Raw genomic sequence first — 18,212 nt, 5'->3', positions numbered from 1 at the left:
TTATGATGAGTTTTCCATTGTACATATCAAAATGTAAACTCACTTATTGATGTGATCCCAAGAGGGTGCAGCATTGTGGAGCATGTTGTCTTGTTGGATGAAATGTATGCAGTTGTGAAACAAGTATTTTTTTTTCTGGTATTTAATATTTTTGCAATCTGTATGATTCGTCGAGAAATTTTGTGGTGTTGGTGTGTTTATTGGTGTAGTTGATTGATTTATTTATTTATTGACAGTATGAAATGTGATAATTTCAAACTCACTCGCGAAGAACCTGTCCTTACCGAAAGGTTAATTCCCCCAGAATTCCCGACATTATTATTCCGGGCCCAGAATTGGTGCGTTTTCGTATGACTTGTACCAACACCTCCTATCGGGAGCGTCACTATGCCATACATATTTACAGAGAAATAATTGGGATCCTCCCACTACTCTGAACCCCCGGGACTGTGATTGTTTTGTGTTTTTTAACCACCGAGAACCCTGTCGTGCACCCCTGGATACTGTTACGAATCTGGAACCCATCGCACACAACAGCCAGAGTCCCTGTAGCTCATTTATTTCGTTAAGTATATGAGTATAGTTAGAATCCGTCCCCTGTGTCTAATGGGAATTAAGTGTACGTGCGCTACGAAGTTATTTTATAGATAGGATTTTTACATCACCAACAACCTCGATAACGACACCGACGCCATTGCCCACGTGCGTTTGACCACATACGTGGGCGGAGATTTTCTTTGCCTCAGCTCCGACTCCACCCCTTGTCCAATCACACGCAGAGGGCGACTTTCCCACGACACCTCAGCCAATGGGAAAAGTGCGAGCGACGTACGCCGCGTTCCCGCCAATCCGGAGGCACGTCGCCCGAAGAAGGAGGAATGCCTCTCAGGGGGGACGGACCGCGAAGATGCTCGCCACGCCCCCCAGACCAATCACGAATGGCGAGCGGATCGCCTGAGACGGCCTGGCCAATCGGGAGGCCGCCACGAGTTTCCTGACAAACCGCCGTCCAATCGGGAGGTGAGCGGGCCGAAAAAAGAAATCGCTCGGACCGGAAGGGAAAAAGAAAGAGGAGATGACGGAGACCGGGTGATCGTGGTGACGGCAGAGTGGTGGTCGACGAGGGTTCTGCGGGATCACGGCAATTGCAGTCTACAGTCCTTTGTGGTGGCTCACCGTGGTGGTGGTGACCGAACAGTGCGCCAGCCGAGCAGCCAGGGACGAGGGCCGTGGACTCCGGGTCGTGGATTCGAGTCCCACCAGTGGGTTCAAAGTCAGTGTAACCGCACGAAGCGGGAAGGTCCAAGACATGCTCTTACCTCCAGCTCACCTTCCCTCCGAGCTGGGGGTATCAATAAAGGCCGTGGCCATCATTTCTTTTGGGGGTGTGTGTGTCTGTGTGTGGACCCGTTTTCAAGTAGAATTGTGTAAGTGTTTTCTTTTGCTCATTGTACATTACATTTCTTATTCGGATAACTCTGCTCTCTGTGTGCTTCCCTTCCCCCGCATTGTAAATAAATCCCCTCTTGTTGAATGTCCCAGCTCGTCCTTGTCCTTTCTATCATTGGTTTGCCGTGCTGTGAACGGGAATTTGGAGGCCTCATTGTTGCCATCATCATGCAATTGGCCGGCAGGGTTCTGGTACTCCGCTCGGGGTACGACTCGGATCCGGCTCGGTAACGGCCCGGATCACGCAGATTCTGCCGAGGGTGAATTTCCCCGGTAGTTTGACGACGTGGATATTTAGGTTTATTGAAATTGGCAATTGACCCTTCCCCACGTGGTGGACCTATTGGCGATCTTCGGTCCGCTAAGGGACCCGTGACCTTTCAGATTTATCTTAAAGGTACGACCTAGATTCCTGGTATTCGGTGGAGCCGACTCTACTGCTCCCTCTCGCGGTCGTGCTCGCCACCGAGACCCGGCCCCACAACCATACAACCACCAGTTTTAAATTAATTCCAATCAGCGGTTCAGTACATACAAGTCAAACAAACAAAAAACACACAAACAGATGCTTCTCAAATTAGAGTATGATCTGATAAAAGAAACAATGGAAAATAGTCTTAATCATCTATGATGTTGCACTGCATAATATTTAACACTGGCCATGGTGGAATAATGATGCGTGTCTGCTCTGAGTCTGGGAGATTGGCGGTTCGAACCCTGGCCGACTCGTACCAAAAACTATTGAAATGGTATGTGTTGCTTCCTTGCTTGACATTCAGCATTTAAAAAGGCTAGAGCATGGACAAACTAGAACGGGCACTCGGTAGAGCGCATACCTTCGCCGCCGCTACTTTTTTCCAGGCACATTTGAAAAACGTCATTTAAAAACGTCCATGACGTCACAACCATCAGTCCGATGGACGTCAAATTTGGTTAGACGTCATTGAGGGCAGTCCAACAAAATGGAATGATAAACACTGAAAAAAATCGAAAGTTTAAAAATGACGTCATCTTGTGACGTCATTTTGACGCACTTCCAATGACGTCACTACCAATCGCGGACTACCATCCTGAAAGCTCTTATTTCACGGAACATTTTAACGTTGGTTTCATGTCAATAGCTCTATTAGATCTGAAGTTATCCCTACAAGTATATTTTGACCTTGAGCTTGACCTTGACCATAGAGTTGATTTGCAAAACCTGTTCATAAATAAGCAGATATTTTGGTACTGATCATAATGCCTGGATTTGGGACAATTTCCTTTACAAATTACATAGATATTTGAATATAAAATATCAGGACATTTTAGCCACAATTGAAAAACGTCATGTTCAAACGTCAATGACGTCATAACGGTCAGTCCGATCAAAGTCAAATTTGACGTGTGACGTCCTTAAGGTAAGTCCCACAAAATGGTATGATCAAAACAGATGAGATCGAAAATTGAAAATTTACGTCATCTTGTGACGTCATCAGAAGTGCGTAAAAATGACGTCACGTCAAATCTGACACCACGTACCCGAAAGGTATTTCGTCATGGAACAATATGGCGTTGGTTGCATGTCGATTGCTGTCTTATGAAGGAAGTTATGCTCAAAAGTTTGTTCTTGACCTTTTCATGACCTTGACCTTGACCTTTGACCCGATTGCTCCCAAAATCTAATCAAATCGTCCTTGGATAATCACGAATCATCCCACCAATTTTCATGCAATTCGGTTTAATACTTTCTGAGTTATGCGAATAACAAACAAACACACATATTCACAAATAAATAAATACACAGCGACCAAAAGATAACCTTTCGCAGAATGTGAAGGTAACAATCACAAGTTGGTTCCCATTGTGTGCTGCCTTTTGTCTGCTGGTTGCATCCATCATTGGTTGGGGGGGGCACCGATGCCGCTGATGCATTGCCCCTATTACCAGTATACTGGTGCTCATTTCGCCGACCTCAGAAAGATGACAGGCTGAGTCAACCCCCTGGTGTTAATTCAGTGGCCAACGGACCTCGAACTCAGGACCCTAGGATCCCAAGCCACCACCCTAACTGCTCAGCCAACACCAGGTTTTATTACAAGTTGGTAATAGTAGTGCAAGCTTTGATCGGTCTTCTGGCTTCCGCATGTGTCGACGTTCGTTGTAAGGTAACACATTATCATCTTACAAGGTAAATATAGTGTCATCCTGTGTCTTTGGAACAGAACAATGGATGGAATCACAGAACGTTGATTGAAGTATCCTTGTAGCTTCCGACTGTGGTGAGCATACTTTGGTCAACGTTCTATCAATTCAACCCTTTGAAAGAAAAATGTATTCTTAATTAACATGAAGTCGTGATTGCACGTAAACAATACGACAAGCTTTGAAGCATTTCCATCGTTAATAAAACACCCAATTAAAAATAAACATCCACTTTCATTCATAGTGGAAGATGAAAAGGAGGAAGGAACTAATGATAAACCCACAAACTGACGCAAGGTTGCAGGACCAAGATTGTTCTTCAAATGCAAGACTGATTTGTGAAATTGTTCTATTTCTTTGAACCCTCATGACAGCTAAGCATGGAAACATTGGATTATGACCTCCCATCTGTAATTGTTCCATTGTATCATCTTGTGCTGTCTTTGCGTTGCTCGTGAACAAAACCATCCTTACCTATTTGGATCCACTTTGATAGAGCAACGATGTTATTTAGCCAGTGTTTGGACTACCAAATTGATTTGAGTCTCACCCAGCTAGTGATTGTGGGTTGTTTGCTTATGGTTTCCTATAAATGCACTTGTTACACCCTCTCCCCCCTCCCCCGCTTCCCCCCTCCCCCGCTTCCCCCCACCCCCGACACCCTTCAGCCCCAATTAAAATTTCCGTTTGGAAGGGTTTCCAGTAGCCGCCGCAGGGCTCTTACCAACTGCTGATTGCCTACTCCCTACAATAGCTTGACTCAGCAGAGTGCTACAGAAGATGCTGAATTCCACATCATTGTAGCCATGCTGCACATATTCCTGGTGTCGCTTGCAATCTCAGTAAGACTGTAATTTTCTGTATGACTCGTATATAAATTTTGGCAAATTATATGTGAATGGAGTGAACGCAATTTCCGCACCTGCCGCTGCCTTGCTCTTGTGACTCACAAACGCTGTCTCGGGGCATCAAAATATGGATCATCTGTGTGGGAGTATCACCACGGGTTTCTAGCTCTAAGCATACATCGGCGTCCAATGGCTGAGGTGGCAATGAAGCGGGAGATCCATTGCGTGCGAGTTGCTTTTTTTTAATGACTGTTGTTCCCCTCCCCCCCTCCGGAAGTGATGAATCTTCTATACTATTATCTATAACTTAACTTTTTCTATGTAAATAGAACTTGAAATACTCAAATCGTTCTTACAAGGGTGATATAAGGTTGACGTGGACTTTTTTTTGTACAAGGTTTCCTGAAAGTCGCTACGAAACCTCCCCAGTAAAGCATTCTATTCGTCCTTAAACTCTTTTAACATGCAGGTTTAATTGTGCAGTACGTACATAATCAGTCATTGTATCTGAATAATGGAGCATGTACAGATACAATGACTGATTTATTACCCCGCACACGCAAAGCAAAATGCAGGGTTAAGCAATCCGTTCACTTTTGTCTGTCTGTCTGTCTGTCTGTCCACAAACGTCAGTTTATGATTGAGGAATAACTTGATTTCAATCGAATGTTATATTTTGAGCACAAGTTGGAGCATTAATCGGAAAACAAACCTGCCGTTTTACTGTACTTTGGCTCTGAATTCGACCCGATTGCACATTCACAGAAATAGGCCATCACCTGAAGTGTCAATCGTTGCATCCCGTTCCACCATTCGCAGGGCTAAAACAAATGACTCCACTATCATTTGACGAGTTGGTAACTTATGCTTGATCCAAAAGTTTTACATCCGAAACATGTCAGTTTAAAAGTTAGCCATCAAATTACTTTGCACCATTTCTTGGTTGCACTTTGGTTGACTGTGCCACTTGCGTCGTGATGCAAGCGACGGACTATGACGACAGACGAATCGGATCCCTTGATTTCATTCAGCTGGAGGTGTCAGAATGTCAGGAGAAAAATCCGATTTTAGGTGCTTGAAGCACGACCACTTCATCAAGAACGACAGTGTACATTCTTTCACAGTCCAGAGACGGAACAATCCATTTTCGAACACATGTAGAATATGTTCCAAAATTGATTAATCTGTATGGACCGAGTCATGAAATTGCAAAGCAGCACAAACATTTAATCGCTATGGATTTCCACCAACATCCCTCACGGAGTCAGTTTTCACCCTACCTGCCACCAACACTTCATCAATATAACATTTAACGTGGTGGAATTTGGATGCTTAAAGAGACACAAAGTGCATCCACATCAAGGCTGAGTGAGGGATCCAGTCTGATGTCTCTGCTGAGCTGGTCAAACAGAAAAAGCTCCGCTCAGGGTCATCGCTAAGATCAGCAGAATAACTGATGCCAGCAGTTTGTATTCGAGTGTTTGCAAAAAGGCAGCATCCCATGTGATGTCTCACAAACCAATGAAGGATCCTCGAGTCCAAGCGGTGACACTTTTCTGCTGGTAAGTGCATTTGGTCTTTTCATTGTACTTACAATCTTTTGCTTTAGGTGTTCGTTATTGTATATTTTTTGTATTCAAGGTTTAGGCTGTGGAAGAGCTGGAGCACATAACAGAAACATGAACAGAGCAAAATGAACAATAGAAATGGAGGAAACACCAACAGTAGGGTAGAAGGACACAGAGGAAGAAGGTCTGGGGGAAGCAGGAGAGATAATAGGGGGAGGTGGGCACAGCGGTGGAATAAGCTGGATACAAGCTTAAAGACATGAAGAAGGGGGCTGAAAGAAGATAGGGGAAACTGGGGATGAAACAGCAATGGAACAATATAAGAGGTTTGGGAGAGAGGGGATAGAAAAACAATAACTTGGGAATTGAAGAGAAGTGGGATTTGGTTCCACAGGTGGGGGAAAAAAAAGAGGAACGAATGAGTGGAGGTGAGCAGTGAGTCAAGATTTTGGGAGTTTTGCACCAGAAATAGGGTTCTGGTGAACGGTGTGCACTCTGCAGAAACATGGAGTGGCGGGGGGGGGGGGGGAGGATAGAGCGTGGAAAGAGCAGAGGGTGCACGACCAGAAAGGAAGCCATAGAAGAAAGAGACCACCGAGCTGTCTGCGATGTCAAATTGATAGGTCTGTGGAATCGGCTTCATCGTGGGTGATTACAATTTGGTGTTGAAGGACTTGGATTCTACGATGTCAAGCTGAGCAAAGTGAGGCAGAGGCACCAATCCAGAGGGGAGAGCAGTCAGTTTTCCATCAAGATGTAAATGAAGGCCTTTGTTGGTGGTTAAGAGTTCAGTTGTGCCAAGGAAGGACTTTGCACGATAGAGGATGTCCAGTCGGTGGTTGGCTTTGGGGGCCAACTTACAAATATGGTTTTCCAGGAAAGATCATAGCTGATGTTGAGACCCAGAAGTTTGAGTGACTGAATGTTTTCAAGAGGATTGTTGAGGAAGTCAATATGAGAGTTCCCTTAGATGTCTGGAAGCTTACCAAATATCATACCTGGCAAATTCCCAAGGATGATGTTATGAAGGTGTGAACTTGATATTTAGCTCTAAAATGAGCAATTTGTGCCTGACACGACCAACTGTCTCTGTCTGTCATAAAAATACCGGCAGGATTTTGAAGTCAAACTTTTAGCACAAGGTCGGGCATATTGTCAGCAATCAAAAACCGTCAAAGAATCGTAGTCCCCCAGATGGTGGAACGGCACTCATTTTCTAACCACTTCTGGGAGCTTCAGCTGACAGCCTAAGAGGAGTGACATAATTTTTTTGTCTATCTGTTTGTCTGGCAGTCAAACAAAATTGAAAATCATTCCAAACAGGAAATTAACTGTTTACAAGGACGTCATAAAGGACACAAACAACAGGCATGGATAACTAATGTAATGTGTTAGATCGGGTGGTGTAATAGACACTGCATCAATGGCGGTAAACTTCCGGAATAAATTGTTTATATGACCTTTAAATTCTTTATTTTATTTCAATTGAAGTATATAATTGAACGCTGTAGGAACACAAACGGCCTTCTTGTTGCTTCCAAAAACGTCCAGTTTTTCTGTACTTGGACATGTTAAATTAGGTGGTGTGTAAGATACTGCATCAAGAGTGGGAAACTTTTTTTTTTTTTTAAATATGACCTTAAAAATCGTTATTTCATTTCAGTTGAATTATATACTTGATCACTTCATGGAGTACGGTGTTCTATGAACTTTCTAGTTCTTGTAAGTACTGCAAAATAAAACCTGCATATTAAGAGTTTAAGAACGAATGCTTTACTGTGGAGGGGTAAAGGGACTTTCAGGCCACTCTGTGCATTGGGTATAATAATAGTTAAATCCAAATAATTTGAGGTAAAAACAAGATGGTGGCGAATTTCATCTGGTTTGATGTTGCCTTTCATAAGGAACCGAATGATGCAACAGCTGTACTACGTGCCAGACTGTGTTGAATGCCAAAATTCTGCTCTACCGGTCTTCGCCCACTGTCTGCCCGAGTTGGTTTGTCCTTCTCCAATGGCGACCTACCCTCTGCATGGAAGTCTGCAAACATCACTCCCATCCACAAGAAGGGTGCAAAAACAGACCCTTCTGGGCCTTACCAACGATATGCCAAGTGAGCTTACTTCCAGTTATAAGCAAAATCAAGGAATCCATCATTGCTTCTGATGTTGAGTCTTTCTTGTTTTCAAACATTCTGAAATCTGATCATGTTTCTTTTCCATCCTCGTCATTGAACTCTGAACTGGCTGCTCCTCTCCCAGCAATGGTTGGAGGCCCTCAATATCAGACGTTAGATCAGGGCTGTCTCACATGACATGTCTCCAGCATTTGATGCAGTCTGGCACCCCTCCTTGCTCTCCAAACTCTTGGCCCATGGTATCCAGTGCTACTTCCACACATGGCTTATTGACTCCCTCTACTCTCATAGCTCTCTTACTACTGTTGTTTTCATTCTTTTCTGTTCTGTCCTGATCCATTTTGTATACTTGGTATTCTACGAGCCTCGATATTGTTTCGAAAAAATAATGGCACTGATGCCGCCTGGGCCCATTGCCGAAGCAGGGACAAGGCCGGACAGAATCTTCTCTACCTTCTCGGGTGAGGACTCTGAGTCCAATCGACAGTGGGTATAACATCGGGAGATGATGGAGAGAGAACAGGATCGGTTGGGGACATGAGATTTGGAGGCAAATAAATAGTTTCAACATTCTGTCTTATCTCAAGCAGATTCGACAGTAATTCCATTTGAGATGAGGTTTGGGATGGAGGGAGAGTATACATCAGATGGACTTGACAATGCATCACTATAACTGGAGGAAGGAGAGTGGTTGGAGAGTTCAGCTTTGAGATGTGTAAGACTTCTGGTTCGGGGTTTGGAGCGACGAGAGGTCTCCTTCCGGGCTCCCTGCTGTCGTTCTCAAAGTTAAGTTTTCGGTCGTTATTTGTCCCGTTTTAACTGTTTAATTTTGTCACCTACATGTTACTGTGTGTTCTTAGTTCGGTTTTGTTTCAAAAATAGTGCTATTTTGTGAGTATTTTTGTCGACGTTCTTACCTGGTGTTTGAGGCATAGGCCTTGGCCTAGGCTTGAGGCCTACCGCTTCCACTCGGTGTTCGATCGTTTTTTTTTTTTGTTTTTTTTTGTTTTTTCTCCCCATTACCTTCAATTTCTATCCTCCCCATTACCTTCAATTTTCATCCTCCCCACTTTCCAAACATCCCCCATTCTCCCAACTAATCTCTTTCTTATCTAAAAAAAAATAAAAAATAAACAACAACAACACGCTCACGTTCTCCCGATTCTGCTTCTTCTTCCTCCTCTTAACTTCCTCCTCGGCTTCTTCCTCGATTTTTTTTTTCCTACACTTCCATGACCTAATCTGTTGAACTCTCTCAAACATTAATATTAACAACAAAAACGATCTTATAATGCTTCATCTTCCTCTCTCACACATGTGGTACTCTTTACTGTTTCAGAATGCACTACTCTTCTGCTATTTTAACAGACTGCTCTCATTTCGAGCTCTCCTTCATTCCTTGCCTAAAAAATCCAACTATTACAGCGCTTCTTCTCTCCATTCTCTGAATTCGCCTTCATTGCATCCATCAAGAATTGTGTTAAATCGCATCTCTGATCTAAAACTTTTAAAAACGACAGTTTGCCATGGATGTTTGCTTTCCATCAACCATTCTTTTTTTCCAACTTCAGTGCCAACTCACCCCCCTCACCCCTCACTCTCACTCTCAAAGCAACCATCCCACTCTTCTCCCTCCAAGCCTCCCTCTCACCTCTCTCAAAAATTCCCCCCTCACCTTTCTCCCACCTTTCATCCCCCTCACTCATCCTTCTCAAAGTTGCCGCCCCGTCTCCTCCACCAAGCTGCCTCCCTCCACTGCCCTCTCACCTCCATCTCCTCACTCCACCTCCTCAAATCCTCAACTGCCTTCTTCCTTGTCTCTTGTCCCCCCTCACCCCCAGCACCACAGAACCTTTTCTCCTCCTCATTCTGCAATACCCCACACTCTTTCAACAACCCTCCTTACCTACCCCCCCTCGTCCCTTGTCTTACCCTCCCCCTCCCCCTCCACCTCCTGCACCCAAAGCCTCCTCCCCTACCTCTTCATTAAAAGTGTGGACCTCAAATATCCGGGGCCTTCGCTCAAACCTTTCAGATCTTTCCATACAGGTTGCCACTGACAAACCAGACATTATCTGCCTAACAGAAACTTTCCTCTCCCAAGACGTGTCTGACTCCCAAGTATCTCTCCCCGGTTACTCCCTCTTACGGTATGACAGACCTGAGCCTCGTCCTGGTGGAGGTGTTGCTCTCTTCATCAAAGACTCTATTCCTCACTCTCCATGCACTGCTCTCACTCCCCCACACTCCCAGGAATACCTCTGGCCTCTGCTTCCCCTCCACTCCCACCTCATGTTTATATGTGTACTGTACCGTCCACCGAACAGTGACGACTCCATCTACACCTCACTATCTGAAAACATGGACCATCTTCTATCTTCTCATCCAAACTCTCTCTTCCTCTTATGAGGTGACTTCAATTGTCATCACACCAGTTGGCTAGGTGTGGGTACCTCTCTCACCTGCCATGGCACCTCAGCAAAAGCTTTCTGCGACTCATTGGGACTGACTCAATCGGTCAACTTCCCGACCCGGATCTCAACCAATGGTACTCCATCTCTTCTGGATCTGATTTTGACAAATTTCCCTGACAATATCTGCTGCTCTTCCATCTCTCCAATCGGTTCTTCTGACCACATCCTTGTCAAAGTGGACATCTCTCTGGCTGTTATCAGAGAACCACCTCACCGCCGTCGAGTCTGGCATATCACTCAAGCCGACTGGCAAGGTCTCCAAGCAGCCATCAAACTTACAGACTGGTCTCCTATCGCTACTTTCTCAAACATCAACTCATCCTGGAAATTCTTTCAAAGAAACTTGCTCTCCCTCATGCACAGATTTATCCCATCTCGTGTTCAGTTGTCCTACCCTTCTTCCCACCCTTGGTTTACTGAAGCTTGTGGCGAGGCAGTTGTCCTGAAACAACTTGCCTTTGCCTCATGGAAAGCAAACCCAACTGAGGGCAATCTCAGTTCTTTCCACAAAGCTCGGAACAAGTGTGTATCTACCCTCAGGAGAGCCAGAAAACAACATCTTTCTCGGCTTCACGCTGTCAAAACCAGGGCATTTAAGATCATCGGCATCTCCCGCAATGAAGCTGAGTCTTAGGACCTCTCACTCAATCACCGTAGGTTGGTCGGTGGTCTTTCTGTCTTCTACTGACTCTTCTCCAGCCTTGCCCCCCCTGCTCTCTCTGCGATTTGTCCCCACCACATTTCCACAGGGCGCTCAAGGTCCGCCAACAACCCCCTTCTGGTAAAACTACCAAAATCACGAATCGGTGCTCATCTTCACTCTTTCATTCCTCTTTTTTCCCGCCTTTGGAATAAACTTCCTCACTCTATTCTTTCCCATTCTTCCCTCCAGTAGTCCAAGAGCATTAGGTCAAAATAGGTCCTAACCTGGACATTTTTGGTAACAAGCTGATTTTTTCAGGATAGGTCCAGGAATATGTCTAGAATAACATACTAAAAGTCCTCATAAATCCTCCTTGAGCGTTTTCCGCAATCCAAGATGGCGTCCAAAATGGCCGCCTCTTCTGTTTTTCTCATAACTTTGCAAGCAGGTTTCCCCAAAACACACTTTAAATGTCTACATATATGTTTTGAAGTATGAGGAACTCATTAGAATACATCTTAAGAGATGCTGAAGCACGCAAGTACCAATAAGACCTCTTGAGTTCTTCCAAAAGTCCAGGCAGAAGCAGACGCCGACACCCTGATTGTCTCCACAGCACTAGCACTGGCAGAGTCAGAACATGTGCCAGTTGCTGTCGTTGGTACGGACACAGACTTACTGGTAATGCTAGTTGCTCGGGCAACCTCTTCCACAGATGTGTACATGCTATGCCGCAGTAATCCTGTCACGGTCTTCAACATTCATGAGACTCAGCATGCCATAGGAGACACAAGAAATCACTTGATGTTTCTTCATGCTGTGACGGGATGTGACACGGTCTCTGCGATCTATCGTCAGGGCAAGGGTAAAGCTTTCAACATGGTGCACAAGAAGCGGGACTACGACTTGCTGAATACCTTCACAAACAGTGGAAGCACCCATGACGAGGTGGAAAAAGCTGGGGAAGGCTTCATTCTTAAGCTTTATGGAGCCAGCAGTTTTGAATCTCTTGATGACTACCGTCACATCGCATACAAACGGGCAATCGGTCGCAGTTCCCTGAGTTCATCCTTTCAGCTAGAAAGTCTACCTCCAACTAGTGCTGCAGCAAAGCAACATTCATATCGCGCCTATCTTACCATCCAGGAATGGATGGGTAACTCCTTATCTCCAACAGAATGGGGCTGGCGATTTCAGGACGGGACTCTTACCCCGGTAGAAACAGACATTGCTGTTGCACCCAACACTTTGCTGAACATGGTGGCATGTGGGTGTAAACCAGATGGTTGCAGAAGCATGACATGTAGCTGCAAGAAACTTGGGCTCTTTTGTACCTCAATGTGCAGTAAATGCAGTGGTTTCAATTGCAACAATACAGCACCAACTCTTATAGATGCCGACGATGATATTACCCCAACTTCAGAGGACATCAACATTGAAGATACAGCATCCGACGATGAAGACAATGACTGATGCAACTAGGTGTGTGCATGCGTAAGGTAAAGATTCATCTGAAACTTTTGAGGTTTGAATCTCTAGCATGATCTTGTTTTGAATGTCTTTGCCTCTTGAAACGGGCTAAAACAGCAGTGTGTTGATAAGTGGCGGACATTTTGAGCACCATTTGAATTTCAGAAAGAACTTCAGCGGTTTTATTGCTTCCTTTGTACTTCAAAGTATCTGAATGAGTTCCTTATTTCTCAAGACATAATATATTTAGAGATTTAAAGTGCATATTGAGGTAACTTAGTCACAGGGTCATGAGAAAAACAGGAAATTGCAACCATCTTTGGCGTCATTTTGGATTTTGGGACTAGTTCAAGTGTTTTTATTGGTAAATGCGTGTTTTTGAAAAATTCCCAATAAGTATATGATTCATTTCATTGAGTCGCAAAACATATATTAAGACATTTAAAGTGCGTGTTGAAGTACCTTGGTGTAAAACCAGAAACGGCAGCAATTTCAGACGCCATTTTGGATTTCTGAAAGAGCTTAAGCGGTTTTATTCGTTTTTGTGTATTTCAAAATCTTCCGATATGTATTGTATTGAGTTCCTTATACTTCAAAACATATGTGTAGACATTTAAAATGTGTTATAGGTAAACCTACTTGCAAAGTTATGAGAAAAACAGGAAATGGCGGCCATTTTGGACGCCATTTTGGATTGCGGAAAACTCTCAAGGAGGATTCATGAGGACTTTTAGTATGTTATTTCACACACATTCCTGGACCTTTCCTGAAAAAATCAGCTTGTTACCAAAAATGTCCAGGTTAAACCCTAATGCTCTTGGACTACAGGCTTTCAAAACAGCTGTTCACCACCACCTCTTATCATCTCCCATCCAAATCCTCGATCTTTTCTCACCCCGATAATCCACCCAAGCCTACTTCCTTCAATTCCCCTGCTTTCCTTTCTGAAAGTCCCTGTAATGTCCATCTTCTCTTCGCCATGTTCCCCGTCCCATCTTCATCCCTCTCCCTTCCACAGTTTACCTAATGTGTCTGTTCCCCACTGTTTTGTCCTTCCCACTCCCGCCCCTCTTGTTTCATGCCTTGCTGTGAGTTGTGTGTTAGCTCTCATAGGAGCCTCGACAATTTATACAAAAAATAAAAATAAAAAAATGGTGTTTTATAGCTTGCTTCAGGAATGACGCACTTGTGAGTTACAGAATGAACGAAGGTTACCCTCTATTGGGTTAGCTTTCCATGCTGAGAAAGCATGCTGCTTGACTGCAACTTCCTTCCAACAGGAATCAGTGTACCATGGTCTCGACTCCAGAGGATGGAGAGAAAAATTGCAGAGGGATGGGGATAAACCAGTGCATGAGAGAAAATACTTTTGTGAAAGTATTTCCAGGCAGAATCACTATTGTGTGTTGCGAAGATAGTGGTGCAATCCTTTTGTGAGACGGCAGATTACAATCCCTGCCAGTTGGCAGTCACATGAAGCAGTGCATGGAGCTGTCGAGGAGCAGAGCTGGTACCAAGCCTAGTGTGGAGCCATACCCAGGCTTTTTATGCCCACTTCCACATGCTGAACAATGGTAACCGATCAGCTGACATAGCCATTTAGAAGCCATTTGTTGGCAGGTCTCCAGCCCACCAGACTGTGGAAAGGAAATAAATCCACGAATGTGTTTCTGGTTTCCTGGCCATGATCTCTGTTGAGAGATGCCTTTTCTTTTACACAAATGTAACAATAACACACAAATGTAACAATACTTTGCTTCCTTGTATCTCATGGAAAGGTATACTACTGTCTGTTAATATCCCTGCTGTTATGCATGCACAACTCCTATTGAGACTTTGATCACTTAAAAGTTTTCTTGGACATAACTTATTGTTTCGTACTTTAAAAAGGCAAGCCAATACTTTCTTTCCTTGAATGTTGTTTGCCTATGTTTTGTCTCCTTGTGTCATAATTTTCAATGCCACATATGAAACTTTACGGCAACATTCGCTTTCAAAAAGCCGCATTTTGAACATTGATTTTCGTCAACATTGAATAACTTTCAAACACTGGACACGAGTGCTGGGGGATTTTGCTCAAATCTATATGGCAATTTGGCAGTCACCAAACGGCGGTGACCTCACAGCCATTTGCGACGAATCTTTCTCCAACTTTGCAAAAAATTGCCTTTGAATTCCGAGCAAAAAAATAAGGAGCTGATTGATACTCCAGGTCCCCTTCATTTTGTGTGATTTGAGGAATAGATGTGTGTAATAGAAAGCTAAATCTTGAACAGTTTTTGAAATATTATGTACACAAGCCAAGTTACGGAGATAGCTGCCATGGCAACATAATTCAACCAATCACATCCGCGATCTAATCAGGTTGAGATAATGTCATGAGGAATAGATGTCTGCAATATGAAAGCGAAATGTTCAACAGCTTTTGAGATATCGTCTATATAAAAGTACATGGACTGATGATCGGTCGGTCGGATGGCACTCATTTTAATGTCCCCCGTCTCCGGCTTTGGCGGAAGTGTGGAGGACAAAACGTAGAGGGATCCCAAGTTGACACACAATAAATTGCACTTTGTCTGAGCTGCTTTTCGTCATCCACAGAGCATCTTCGGAGAAAATGCATCACGTTTTGCATTGAAGCAAGGCGATAATACTTTTGAACCGAAATAACAAGATGAATATCACAGTTAAATCCTTCATCAAGAGTTTGTCTTCGGTCATCGCTTGTCCCTTCTCAATTCTTTACAGGATGTTTTACGAGGATTGGGCGTTTTTGATGGACGATGAGAGGGCGAGCATGCTTCCCACAATGGCTGCAGGTTGGTGAACGCTCCCCCACCACTGGATTTGTCAGAACATAACTGTCTGAATTTATCAGGGCCTGTCATGCCACGATTTTTTAAAGTAGGTTTTCTGTATGGGAAATAGGTCCATACAATTTAACAACTTGATGCAAGGTTGATTCTGTTTTCCACTTCCTTTGCATAACGTTTGAAAGGATAAGGCATGATTTCAAAGCCTGAAGTAAGTCTTTACAGTTCTGAGATTAGCCTTTTTTATAACATTGTATTAGGTGAAAACCCTAAACACAGTATTGAACAGTAATGACAACATTATTTGTATTGTTTAGACTCTAAACTCTAAACTCTAAACTTTAGACTCTAAACTTCAGAGAGAGATGTTTTGTGAATACAACCTGGCTTGGAGTATTTTTAATTTTTTTGTATGTACGATCAAGGCTTGTGGAAGAGCAAGAACATAAAATGGATCACGACACATTAGAATAAAACTAACAGTAGAGAAGGGGAGGAGGAGGGGTGGGGTAGAGGAGGGACACCAACAGCAGGATTGAAGGACAAAATAGAGGGAGACTTGGACACATAAGAGGTTTGGCGAGGAATGGGCGGTAGCAAAGGGTGCATATGGTGGACAAGACTGGATACAGAAGCAAACTCCTTGGAGGGAAAAACTGGAAATTTGGAAGGAGATTGACTTTGCGGTGGGGGAGGTTAACGGAGGTAGAAAATATCATGGTTTTGGATGGGGGATGATCTGAAATGGTGGTGAACAGCTGTCTTGAAGACTTGAAGGGAGGAATGAGATTGAAGAGGATGTGGAAGTTGGTTCCACAGGTGGGAAAAAGAGGAACAAATGAGTGGACGTAGTTAGATACTTGGAATTGAGTCACATTTTCTACTCGCAACTGAAAACTTATGGGTGGAACTGTGGTTGGTGGTGCGATGGGGAAAAGGGCAACAGGTGGGGTACGGAAAGTGCATGTAGTAGTGTGGATGCGGCTGTTATGGGTGGTGGTGGTGATGTGGGAGGTTTTGGTGGGGGTGTGGCATGAAGGGGTGCGGTGTTGGGAGTGTATGGTGGGTGGGATGCAGCATGTGGGTGCGGGCAGCAGTGAGGGTAGTGAGGGTGCAGGTGGTGTTTGGGTTGCATTGTGGGTGACAGTGGGAATGCTGTGGATGCGTGTTGTGAAGGTGGTGGAGTGGAGATAAGTAGGAATGAAGGCCAGGGGAGATGCTTTTTGTCAGCGATGAAACTGTTATATGTGTGGATTCTTTATTCTGCAGCAAGGATTGGACACAGAATTTTGTGTTTTTTTTTTCAAACGAGCTGGGGTGAGGGTTGTTGAAGGAAGGTTGGGTGACGTTGGTGGGCTACAGTAGGAAGATGTTGGATGTAGTATGTGTCGGAGCAGATTGTATACAGCATAGGGAAAGTTTATTCCTTCAAATGCTTCAAAAAAAAATTCACTTTGGCATAAGGTTCTACGATGAGGTTGTTATCAGGTTGTGCTGTTCTACTATAAGGCAATATCTGTGAGGCAGGTTGATATTGTCGATTTTGCACTTGTGTGATCAATGCAATTCTTACTCAGGACTCGAGGGTCTGACATTATCAGACATATTTCTGGTTTGGCAATCTTAGGTAATTTCTGGCTTTTATGGAACATAAAATTTGGAAGGAATAAAATTTTTATGGAATATCTTAAAAAAATTGAGATCCGAAAAATTAAAATTAAAAAAAACTTAACCTGATTGAGCGACATGAGAAACTTCTAAATTCAGCATGCAAAAAGCATATAAGGACCGTTGAGAAAACCAAGACCTCTGAAATGACGCAGACCAGTGTAACATGTCGTAGTTATTTCACTCAGATATTTAAGCCTCCTATAGCATTGGGGGAAAGTTTATTGCTGTCGTCGGGTTTGTTTTTACAATTAACGCCCACAATTTTTAGTGGTACCACAGAGTTTCTTGGAGCCCTTGGAGAACTAAAGCACAACTTAGAATTACTCTTTTTTTTATTTTATTTTTTTCTTCCTGCACTCTCAACACTCCAAATTTCCAAACTGTATCTCGGAGCTGGCTCGGCGGGACTTTCAGACTGAAATTTTGCATGAAACGTGTTATCATCGATGCTTTATTTTCTGGCCGGTTCACTTCATTGGACATCCTGATTGAGACTGTTGTGTATTTTATTTCTACATGATGTTTACCCAGCCTGGATTGCACGTGATGTCACTGTACAAAAAGGTGTTCCTAAAATACCGGCTCACACTGGACAATCATCCCCAGTGTTTTGTGTCAATCTGTTTCTTTCACGTAACCTTAAACCCTATCGATCCCCTATCTTCCCTTATATTTTACCTGCCCCTTTTGTCCCCAAAACAATTCCCTTACACGATCTCTGAGAGGAGAGACATTTGCTATTGTGTTTTTCAGTGGCGCTATAGTGAACGCGTCCTCCAAGTCCCGCTTCCTCTTCCTCCCGTCCATAATGATGGGCTCTTTACTAGTTGATAATATTAAAGCTGCGACATATATTGGGTCTGAAAAGTGTGTTGTTCTTTGTCAGCAGAGTAGGTGTTGAAAAACAGTTCCCAAGCACCTCCGATGGCTTCGTGATATGCAATTTTCAGCTGTG

At 43.8% G+C, this 18,212-nt stretch overlaps 1 protein-coding gene across 6 annotated transcripts in view; it reads left to right on the top strand.

The window, feature by feature from the left end:
• Nucleotides 1–18,212, top strand: part of SNX29 (sorting nexin 29) — a 375,087-nt gene that overhangs the window by 23,247 nt on the left and 333,628 nt on the right. For all 6 annotated transcript variants that reach the window (XM_085862384.1, XM_085862380.1, XM_085862382.1 and 3 more), the window contains exon 6: nt 15,522–15,592. In XM_085862384.1, the coding sequence (XP_085718510.1) occupies nt 15,522–15,592 (71 nt within the window). The remainder of the gene's footprint in view (nt 1–15,521; nt 15,593–18,212) is intronic.

The sequence above is a fragment of the Eptatretus burgeri genome, chromosome 17 (genome assembly GCF_056783735.1).
Source record: "Eptatretus burgeri isolate ZD-2024b chromosome 17, Ebu_testis_v1, whole genome shotgun sequence".
NCBI lineage: Eukaryota > Metazoa > Chordata > Myxini > Myxiniformes > Myxinidae > Eptatretus > Eptatretus burgeri.
The sequence above is the reverse complement of the archived record's forward strand: the minus strand, read 5'-3'. Positions and strand labels throughout refer to the sequence as shown.